This window comes from Macrotis lagotis, chromosome 1 (assembly GCF_037893015.1).
Source record: "Macrotis lagotis isolate mMagLag1 chromosome 1, bilby.v1.9.chrom.fasta, whole genome shotgun sequence".
Taxonomy (NCBI): domain Eukaryota; kingdom Metazoa; phylum Chordata; class Mammalia; order Peramelemorphia; family Peramelidae; genus Macrotis; species Macrotis lagotis.
In genome coordinates, this window is record NC_133658.1 from 240,816,139 (window position 1) to 240,827,674 (window position 11,536).

Here is an 11,536-nt window from a genome sequence, read left to right on the forward strand (position 1 = left end):
ACTAGAATAGGTTAACTTAGACTTGTCTTCAGGGTACTGAAATGTAGAGTATGTTGGCAGCATTTATATTCCTTCAGGAACAAAATAACAGCACAGCTGAACTAAGCCCCTAGTTAGCAAGTAAGTGTGTGTGTGTGTGTGTGTGTGTGTGTGTATGTATGTGTATGTGTGTGTGTCTATATCTATATAGCTATCTATATCTATATATCTATATATATTTTTTCAAATAGGAAGCTTCCAGTCAATCAAGTAGCATTGATTAATCATCTACTATCAGATGGAGTTCCCTCTACTTGATTTTACTGTAAATGAACTTTTCTGCCCCATTTCTTTTCTCCCATCTTTAAAACAGCTTGTAGTTTCTGCTGCTGTTCCCCTATCTCTCCCACCCATCCCATTCCCTGGAATTAATGTTTTTATTGTCTTATGTTTATTGTCCAGTTTGTGGAAATTGCTAGTTACAACTCTATAGCTGTTTTATTCCGCTCCTCACCCATCAGTGTCAAAACCCTGTTCCATGACAGGGTCTGTGTATTGGGGACATGAGGAGAGTTGATGTAAAGAAACATGCATGGGGAAAGAGTACATTTGTGCCCTGGTCCTGAGTCTTCTCCATGAAACTATCTGGGTACTTCCTAGTCAGAGAAGGGTAACGCTGGCATTGCAAAAATCAGACATCATTAAATCCTTAGAGGGTTTAAAAATAGAGAGCTCACTACTTTTCAAAGTTGCTTACTTTTAAAAAACTCAATCTAATTCAACCCACCTCTCTTGTCCCAAATGACTCTGCACATTCTAGAGACTACCACAGTAAAGCTCCCTGGGGCCTACAGCCCAGCTTAGCTATTGCAAATAGTATGTGGTTGCCAAAACTCACACCCAAGGTGTACAGGCAAGATCTTGGGTTACCCAACAGACATTTTCTCTAAAACAGGGTTTACTGGATGACTCAGGGGAATTCCTGAAAAAATGACCCAAGTCATGAGAAAAATACCTTTTTTTCCCTTTCTCCTTCTCTATCTTACTGCTTGTTCTATCTCTCAGACTCCTCTCTTTTTCTTTCTCCATTGCAGATATTAGGAGAATCAGACCTGGACAATGACCATATGTTGTCTTTCTCAGAGTTTGAACATGCCATGTCCAAGTCCCCAGATTTCATGAAGTAAGAAACTTCCCCCAGTAGCAGCTATAAAAATGGGGAGGAGGAAATGGAAAAGGGAAGGGAAAAAAAGAGGAGGGAGGGAGAGGCTGCAAAGTAGAAAGTCAAGAATCTCTAGTCTCCCTTTGACCAAGAGAAAGTCTTTTGATTTCCCAGTCTTTAGATTGTTCAATAGATTCTGTCCATATCACAAAGACTAGTTCTTTTCCAGGAATTAAAAAACAAACAAATTATTGAATTAGGTACCTTATAAAGATACAAAAGAAAAGAATAAGTAAATAATGAATCCCTGATTGGAGGAGAATGGAAACTAGACCCCTCAAGATGAACTCCACTTGTTCCAGAGATCATGGAACACAGTTAATGCATCTGTCCAGCTTCTCATTTGATCCTTGTCCAATAGGTCCTTCCCCTTCATTGCTATCTCTCTCCACCATCTCATGAGAACAGCTCATTCACCTCTATCCAATAGGACTTGTGCTAGGGGTGGGTACAGAAAGATAATTATATACCCTCTACCGTCAAGGAGCACCCATTCTAATGGAAGAAATAATATGCAAAAAATTGTCCCTACAATTGGAAAGCAATCTCAGAGAGAAGGTACTAGTAAGTAGGAAGAAGTAGGAAAGGTCTCCTGAAGCAAGGAGAATTTGAATTGAGTCTTGAAGGAAATCTAGGAAGATAGGAGTTGAAAGGTAAGAAGGGACAACATCCCAAGCAAAGAAGGAGTCAGAAAAAGTCCCATGGTTATTATAACCATGGAATATTATGTTCAAGGAACGACAAGAAGTTCAATGTGACTGCATCATGGAATATGTAGGCAAGTAAAATGTAAGACAAGTAGAAATGTAGGAAGGAAGTCAGTTTTGAAGAGTTTTAAAAGTCAAACGATGTTATATTTGATCTATAGATACTAGGGAGATCATGGAGTTTATTGATTGGGGAGGGCATGGTAATGGTCAGATCTGAGTTTTAAGAAAATCACTTTGGTAGCTGAATGGAGAATGGACTAGATGAGGAGAGATCTGGGTCAGGGAGACCAATTAGAAAAGTATGAAATTAGTAAGGCATGAGGTGATGTGGGCCAGAATAGAGTGGAGCTATCCAGGTCTCTTATGAGATTATGGAGATGGAATTTATAATATAGAATCAGGGAAGGAATTAGAATTTATTGGATTATAGATTCAGAGCTATCTAGTTCAATCCCCTTTACAGAAGGGCAAATTGTGATCCTTATTATTTAAATGACTTGTCCAAGGTCTCATAGCTAAATAAGTAGAAGAGTTATGATTTGACCCCAAGTCCTTTGATTCCATATCCAGCTCTCTTTCCCTTGTACCATTGTTGGCTCCTGAGTTTTTAGGTCCTAACCAAACCTGGAAAGAGAAAAAAACAGCTTTCTAGCTCTGTGTGATCCTGAGCAAATCACCCAATTTCTTTTAGCATCTTGAATTCCTCATTTGTAAAATGGGAAAGGTTGGACTTTATCTGAAAAGTTCCTCTCTGTTCAAGCATCCTGGGATCCAGTTATACTTGTCCTACTAGCAATCTACTGTAGTAGAAAGAACCTATGTAGATGTGGAGCCTAAGGACCTGAGTTTGAATAGTAGTATAGTAGTCCTGCTATTAACTATTCTCCTCAGCAGTTGTTTCAAACCTTCTTGTCTTTCTTTAAGCCTCCCACAAGCATTCACTTCCCTATGCTCTCTGGTGAGAGCCTTGATACTTGACAGAAAAACAAACAAACCTGGAGCCATTTGTTGAGAACTCCCTCTTCTCCCTTCTTCCTCATTTCACATCATTCAGTCATTTTTGCCTACTCCCTATTCCTTTACTCCCATGTTAGATGAAAAGGTAGACTTTCTCCTTGATAAGAGAACTCCCCCTTCCTATATGCACCTTTGATCCCATCATCCCTTCATCTCCCAAAGTTTGCTCTACTATCATACCCACTAGATTGCCTCTCTTCAATCTCTCCCTGACTACTGTCTCCCCCACTATTTAAAAAAATTCCTCACTTGATCCTTCTATCCATGGAAGCTCTTGTCCCATAATTCTTCTCCCATCTCAGCAAAACTCCTTGAGAAAATCATCCATGCAAAGTGCCTCCATTTCCTATACCTTACTTTATTCTAATCTCTGTGCAATGTGATTTCTGATCTCCTCATTCAACTGAAACTTCCCTTCCCAAAGTAACCAGTGATCCCTTGTCAAATCAAAGGGCCTTTTCTCAGTTTTTATTCTTCTTAATTTGTCCCATAGCATTTGATATTGTTGATGACCTTCCCCCTAGATAATCTCTCCTCTCTAAGTTTTTGTGTGTTCCCTTCTGTCTTCTTAAATGTTCTTTTCAATATCTTTTGATGGTTCTTCATCTATTTCACAAGGTTTTATCCTGAACTATATTTTTCCCCACCATATTTTCTCCTTTAGTGATCCCATCAGCTCCCTTGGATTTAATTATCACCTTTATGCAGATGATTCCAGGATACACACACACACACACACACACACACACAAACATATATATATATATATATATATATATATATATATATATATATATATATATATATATATATGTATATCCCTAATCACTCTCCTGAGGAACAATTTCACATTGTCTTTTGCCCTCTGGACATCTTGAATTGGATATCCCATTAACATCTCAAATTCAACATAACCAAAGCCTTTCCTCTCTTCTGAACCTTCCTTTTACCATCCTTTCAAATTTCCCAGACTTGAAACCTCTGTGTCATCCTTAACTTCTGTCACTTATTTCACACACACAATCCATCAGCAAATCTTACCATTTCTACTTTCACAATATCTTTCATATGCATCCCCTTTTGTCACCTCACATACCACCCTTGTTCAGCTTCTCACCACCATTCATCTAGACTACTGCAGTAGCTTTCTAATTGGGCTCTCTGCTTCAGGTCTCTCTCCACTCTGATCTATTCTTTATTCAGCTATCAAAGTAATTTTCCCAAAGCATAGGTCTGACCATGTTACTCCCTTCCCTCACTAAAAAACTCCCTATTATTTGCAGGATCACTGATTCTGATTAAAGTCCTCTGGGATTTAAAGGTTTTTATAACCCAATACCTTCCTTCCCTTTCCAATCTCCTTACTTCTTTTCCTTCCTTTCCCTCCTCATTCTATGATTCAGCTATCATGGTCTAATAGCTGTTTCTGAAATATAACACTTCATCTCCCATCTATATACCTTTATATAGGTCACTTTCTTTGCCTGGGACAATCCTGCTTCTCAATTCTGTCTCTTAATATTCAAGACTCAGCTTAAATCTTATCTTCTATAAGAGTAGTTTCTGGGTTCCCCAACTGCTAACATGTTTTCTCACAAAACATCATCTTTCATATATTCTGGAAACCTCTTGTATATACTTCTTTATTTAGTTCTCTTCATTAGAATGTAAACTCCTTGAGGACTAGGACTGTTATTGCCTTTCTTGGCATTCCTGGTGCTTAGCACAGGATCTGGTGTATAGTAAGTGTTTAATAAATGCTGAATGACTATTAATTAACTTGTGACTATGTGCAAATCACTTTATCCTTCTGGGTCTCATTTGTTTCCTCATCTGTAAAATGAGGAGGAGGGTTATCTATATCAGTGATGACTTATTGTTTGTCCTTTGTTCTTTAAATGGACCATGACATCAGGGAGGTGTTGCCATGACAAGCAAGTGAATTAGATTTGAGGGAGGGGATGTGTGCCAAGTCACTTTCTCTTCTAAAGCCAGTAACCATATATGAATCAGGATGACTGGAGATGACCCTGGATGCAGGGGGAGACTTTGGTCTTTTTGAGCTAAGGTCTTTAACAGGTCTCAGTTTGACTGAAGTAACATCATTAGGAAATAAAATAAATGACATCTTCAATCTAGTCCAAAAAAAAAATCAATCTGGATGGGGAAGATCCTCATGGGTCAATCAGTGAGAGCCAGAGTGATTTAGGGCCTCCTTTGAGGCCTGCCTCCACAGGGAAGGGTATGATACCCTATGTGGACAGAAGAAGAGAGAAAGAAAGAAAGACTGTGCTAAGGTTGCCTTGAGAAGATATTTTAAAAGATGATTATTCATCTTTCTTTAAAGAAAGAAAAGGAAAGAAGGAAGGAAGAAAGAAAGAGGGATAAAGAAAAGAAGGAAGAAAAAAGGAAGGAAGGAAGGAAAGTCAGAAGGAGGGAGGGAAGAAGGAAGGAAAGGAAGAGGAAGGGGGGAAGGGAAGGGGAAGGGCAGGGGAAGGGAAGAGGAAAGGGAGGGGAGGGGGAAGGGGGAAGGAAGGGGAGGGAAGGGAGGGAAAGGAAGAAGGAAAAGAAACCTGTTATCTTGGAGATTTTCAGTCCCAAATAACTTTGGCTCTCTTTGATTGGCCAACAATAGGTCCCAGGCCAATATCTACTTGGTCATTATTTGGGCCCTGACTGGCTCAGAGTGAATGTAAAATAGCAACTGTTTCTGTTTTGCCCAGAAACCCTGAGGGTCTTCCCCTGTCCAGATTGATTTTTTTTTAAACTAAATACAAGAGGGGCAGCTAGGTGTCGCAGTGGATGAGCACTGGCCCTGGAGTCAGGAGTACCTGAGTTCAAATCCAGCCTCAGACACATAATTACCTAGCTGTGTGGCCTTGGGCAAGCCACTTAACCCCATTGCCTGGCAACTCCCCCCCCAAAAAAAAACCCAAACAAACCAAAAAACAACTAAGAGACTATCTTTTTCCTCATTCTTTTCTTATCTAGCTTTAATCATTGAATGGATGTTGCCTCAGTCAACTGAGACCTGTTAAAGACTTTATCTTAAAAATGCCAAGGTCTCCCACTGCATCTAGGGCCATCTCCAGTTATCCTGATTCATATCTGGTCACTGATCTCAGATGGCTCCAGAGGAAAAAGTGAGTCTTGAGACTTTGCACAGGTCTCCCTCACTTAAATCCAATTCACCTACATATCATGGTCTCACCTCCCTGATGTCATGGTCTTCTTTGAGAATGAAGGACAAACAACAACATATCAATGCTGACTATAATCCTAAGAAAGGGAGTTGGGGTTTCCAGGGAGAAATGATCAGAGAGAATTCAAAGCCATAGATTCTATAACTATATCTGAACCCCAAACAAAATTTCCTGTAGTATCCAGAACCTCCTGAATGTTCTCTTCTTTTTCCAGTTCCTTTCGGATTCATTCCTGGGGCCTCTAATGGTGTAGTTGCCTTGCTGACAACATCCTAACCAAATGGTCTTTTTGGTTGCCACATGGGAAATCTCTAGAATCCTGTCGACTTCCCTCATCTCTGGAAGCTAAGGGAGGGATATGGTTACAAGTATATATCTGTTTCTTCTAAGAGAATAAAGCCACAAACAGGTAATTTTCTCACCCTTCTGGCTCAATGTTCCTTGAATCCAGTCAATGTACCATGTTAGACTATAAAAAAAGATTGAACTGAATGAAGACTCAATTAAATTCCATGTAACAACCCTCTTGGCTATCCATCAAGTTTACAGACTGTGCTAAGGTTGCCAATGCTTGGGAGGCCATTTTAAAAGATATGGTCAGGACCTGGTGGAATGTTCAAGAAGAAGAAGAAATGTTAATTGTATGTGGCATCTCTCAGGTATAACCAAGTCCAAGAAGATGTTTCAGTCTATTAATTTAAGTCATAGATGACTTGATGTGGAGATATGACAATCCAATAGGAAAAATATCTAATTAAAACATGAAAAGACACAGTTAACAGGTGACTAAATCAAGTAACAAAACATTCTCTATAAATGTTATCATCTCATTCCCCTTCATTATCTCTGACTCTTGAACATGGTGGAAGGACATAATAACTTTGGGCTGAAAGACTGAGGTGACTACCACCATACACTGGTCTCTTGAAGTGTTAACTACAGGGCCTTCCAAGAAGAGCTTGTCTTTATGGTCCAGATGAGAGGTAAGAGGTTTAAAATACTATGTACACTACTGTGTATAGTCTCCCCTCACTGCAGTCCAGGACCTTACTATTCCATCACTTCCTTTCCCCATGGATATTGTAACCCTCCTTAAACCTCTTCACTTGTAGAGCCTCTTTGGATTCGGTCAGCATAGGGGTTTTATACACAGTACTTTTATTGGGGATGGAGGGGTGGAGAGAGAAGATATAGTGGAAAGAACACAAACTTTGAAGTCAGGGGACCTGCTTCTAATGATAACTATGTGATTAGGCAATTACAGTCTCCTTGAGCCTCATCTATAAAATGAAGGAATAGTATTAGATTTTGTTTAATTTACCTTCCAGCAACAGAGGCTGGTTAGTTCAAATGAGACTCCACCTGAAATTTAAGACAATAAAAACAGTGTAAGGTAGAAATGTTCAGAAAGAGTTTCTTGGAGGTGTAAGGATGGGGATGTAGTTGATATTTTGGATATGTAGGGATATCAGTGGACAGGCCAGCTACCTTTTCCCCTTCCCTACATTACTCCTCTAAGTTCTTCCTGTTTTTCATAACTTCTACTTTTGAACCTAGAAGTCTCTCTCTCTCTCTCTCTCTCTCTCTCTCTCTCTCTCTCTCTCTCTCGATTTGCAAGGGTTTTCATGATAGCTTCCATGGGTAGAGGCAGGAGGCACAGGAAATCTTTGTGTCTATTTTGTGCTTCGTATTTATAAGGGAACTTTTGACCTTGACAAGCTAAGGGTTACAAGGCACCTCAAGTGAAAGGGGGTAAAGATCTTCTGAATGGGCAAAATGTGAGTTTAAAGATCAGAGATCTAGATAAGGCAAGAAAACAAGGTATAGATATCCATGTTGGTTAGGAAGAACTTGTCTTAGGAAGCAGAAGAAGCTGCAGAAGTTGAGGGAAGAGAAGGGAAATGGAGAGAAGAAGAAGAAAAAAATAAGAGGTGATATGCTAGTATAGTCACTACGTTGCTATAAATTTTTTAAAAATTTCCATGAGCAAAAAGTACATAGTAGAGGGAAGGTAGGGAAAATTCCATCCCTTCACTGGATCTGCACTCTTTCCTCCATAAAATGAGGAAATCAGGAAGCTAAACTCTATGTAATTTTAAATTGTCCAAGCTTGTCTTTAGATGAGAAATGAACTTCTTTTCCTCTTTGCAAAGTTGGAGAACTATGGGTATAGAATACTGCAAATACTATCACATTAAATTGTATTGGTTAATTTTTCTTAACTGCCTTTTTTATTTTTATTTGTTATTTTTTAGAAAAGATAGCTTTCTGAATGGGGAGGAAAGTTGAAAATTGAGAAATGAGTATTAAAGCATTTTTGGTGGTGTTGTGAATTGTTTTAGTCATTATGAAAGGCAATTTTTGAACCATAGTTCCAAAATGATTAAACTATGCATGCCATTTGATCCAGTGATGCCACTACTAAGTCTATGCCCTACAGAGAAGAAATTAGGAGTATCTATCAGCTTGAGAATGACTGAAAAATTATGCTACGTAAATGTGAAGAATTATTATTGTCCCAGAATAAATGACAGAAGGGACTATTTCCATGTAATCTTGGAAAAAATTGTATGCACTGATAAAATCAGCAGAATCAGAAACAGAGTTTACATAGTAGCAACATCATTGTGTAGCATTTGGGACTACTTTTTCAATTCCTACTTGCCACTGACAAGGCCAAGTACTCAGAGGGAAAATAATATATTCCCCTAGGGCTTCCTAGTGTTTGCCACTAAATCTTGGATAATTCTGTTTGTGGCACCAAGATATTTGAATTGTTTCTTTCTTACTGCTTATAATTTGCTCTCCTTAATATGGGAGCTCTGGAATTTGACTATTCCTAGGAGTTTTTCATTTGTCCTTCAGTAGGGGATTGATGGATTCCTTAAATTTCTACTTGTTCCTCTGTTTCTAGAATATCAGGGAAATTTTCCTTGATAATTTCTTGAAATTTGATGTCAAGGCTCTTTAGTATTTTATATATACATATATATGTCCAATAATTCTTAAATTATCTCTCCTCAATCTATTTTCCAGGTAGGTTATTTTTCCAATAACTTTTTTTCCTATTTTTTCATTCTTTTGATTGTTTTATTGTTTCTTGCTATCTCATGGAGTCATTAATTTTCACTAATGCTCAATTCTAATTTTTAAAAAAGTAATTATTTTCTTCAGTGAGCTTTTATACCCCCTTTTCCATTAAGCCAATTCTACTTTTTTAAAGAGTTTTTTCCTTCAGAGGGTTTTTGTACTTCTTTTACCATTTTGCCTATTCTTTTTTTAAGGTATTATTTTCTTCATTTTTTTGGTGAACTTTTTTTAAACCATTCTGCTGACTATTTTTTCATTATTTTCTTGCATCACTCATTTGCCTTCCCAATTTTTCCTCTATCTCTCTTATTTTATTTGTTGTCTTCTTCTGAGTTTATGTTTTGATCTTCCCTGTCATTACTAACTTTCTATGGTCATGGAAAAATAATTTGACCCCATTCTTTTATGGGTTTTGCCACTCCAGAATTCTTTTTGAGCTGTTGAAGTTATTTGGAGGAAATTTGGGAGAGTTCAAGTGAGCCCCTTGTCTTTTCTTCACCATCTTGGTTCTTCCCTCCAAAGGATTAGTTTCAAAGAGAAGTATTCTCATTTGATAAATTTCAAATGGCTTAGTATCTCATCGTTTACTTTAAATAGAGTGGAATGAATTAAATAATTTGCTCAACTGTACCTCTCTAATTGTAAAGAAAACAACTTTGAAAGACTTAAGAACTGTGATCAATGTATCAGTCTATCATAATTCCATGGAGAATGCTACCCTACTTGATGAAGAGGTGATAGATTCAAGATCAGAAAGAGATATACATTTTTGGATATGATCAATACTGGAATTTGTGTGACTTAATCATGCAAATTTATTACAAGGGTTTTCTTTTTCTTTTTTTTATCTTGGATGATAGGAAAATAGTAGTTGGGAGTAGAAAGGGAAAGGAGACTAGTGATAGTATTGAGGAAAAAAAAAGAAAAAAGAAGTAAAAGGAATCATTAAAATAGAGAACAAATGGAAATGCAGAAAGGATTACAGACAAGTACAACAACTTTGAAAGTTATATTTTTAATATTTTATAATTCTTAAATGAAAAGGCAAACTATATATAATAAGAAATTCAGGTTCATGTACAATCCTCCTTTTTTTGTTTTACTTTGCATATGCAATACTTTTAGAATAAAAAAAATTCTTTTTGATAAAATAGATCTTTGACAACATGAAATTTAATACCTGCACAGACAAATTTAAAGCATGTAGAGTAAGAAGGAAAGTGGTCAAATGGGGAAAAAATCTTTATATCAATTTTCTTTGATAAAGATTTTGTATAAACAACTAACATGTATATATACATACATTTACATAATGTAAGTATATATACATCTAAACACATATATAGATAAACACATACATATATTAATATAAACACACATGGCTAAAGCTGTTCCTCAGTGATAAAAGGATATTAATGAAGATTTCTCAAAGAATTATAAATTATAAATTAATAACTATATGAAAGAATGCTCCAAATCATCAATAATGATTCAGATCCTAAGAACCCTGAATTCTCAATTCATATACTACAAATTGGCAAAAATACTAAAAGATTAAAAAAGTAGTCAAGTATTGAAGGGGTTGGGATAAGATTGTTGTAAAGTGCATTGTTTTAAATGGGATCAATGAAATATATTTTTTCTTTAAAGTACAGAGAACAAATGGAAATCCAGAAGAAAAACTGTGAATCAATTATTTTGGACAGTAATTTCAAATTTTACAAATTAGGTGATGAAAATGCACATACCTTTTGACCCAGAGGTTCTATGACTAGTTTTATACTCAAGGAGGCCATTGATAAGAAAGTTTCGCCTATAGGAACTTTTGCCTACAGCAATTTTTGTGATAGCAAAGGAATGGAAACAAAGTAAATATCCATTGAATGGAGAGTGGCTAAACAAATTGTGATACATGAATGCAATTAAATGTTAATCTCCCATAAGAAATTATGAATATGATGAATATAGAGAAGCATAGAAGAATCTACATGAACTGAGGGTAAGTGAAGTAAGCAGAGTCAAGGAAACAATGCCTTTAATATAAGCAGATAGAACAACTACAACTTCTTCCTCAAATCAGAAGTAAATGTAAAAATATATAGAACTGAACATGGTTCAAAAGATGATGTAAGTAGATATCTCCCTTTTGCAGAGGTGGGAGGTCCACAAGTCTTATACAGATTCTTTTTCAATTCTTTTCAATCATCAACCAGTTGGGCTGATTCTTTTTTCCTGTTTTTGTCTTAACAAATGTCATTTATCATTTGAGATGGCAGAGGGGTAACTGGGGAAAATTATAGTTATATTAAAGTCAA

At 36.9% G+C, this 11,536-nt stretch overlaps 1 protein-coding gene across 1 annotated transcript in view; it reads left to right on the forward strand.

Annotated features, from left to right (window-relative positions):
* Positions 1-11,536, forward strand: part of CIB4 (calcium and integrin binding family member 4) — a 122,143-nt gene that overhangs the window by 109,124 nt on the left and 1,483 nt on the right. Inside the window, exons 6-7 of the mRNA XM_074209919.1 lie at positions 1,074-1,162; positions 6,346-6,540. Coding sequence (XP_074066020.1) covers positions 1,074-1,162; positions 6,346-6,376 — 120 coding nt within the window. The 3' untranslated portion in view covers positions 6,377-6,540. The remainder of the gene's footprint in view (positions 1-1,073; positions 1,163-6,345; positions 6,541-11,536) is intronic.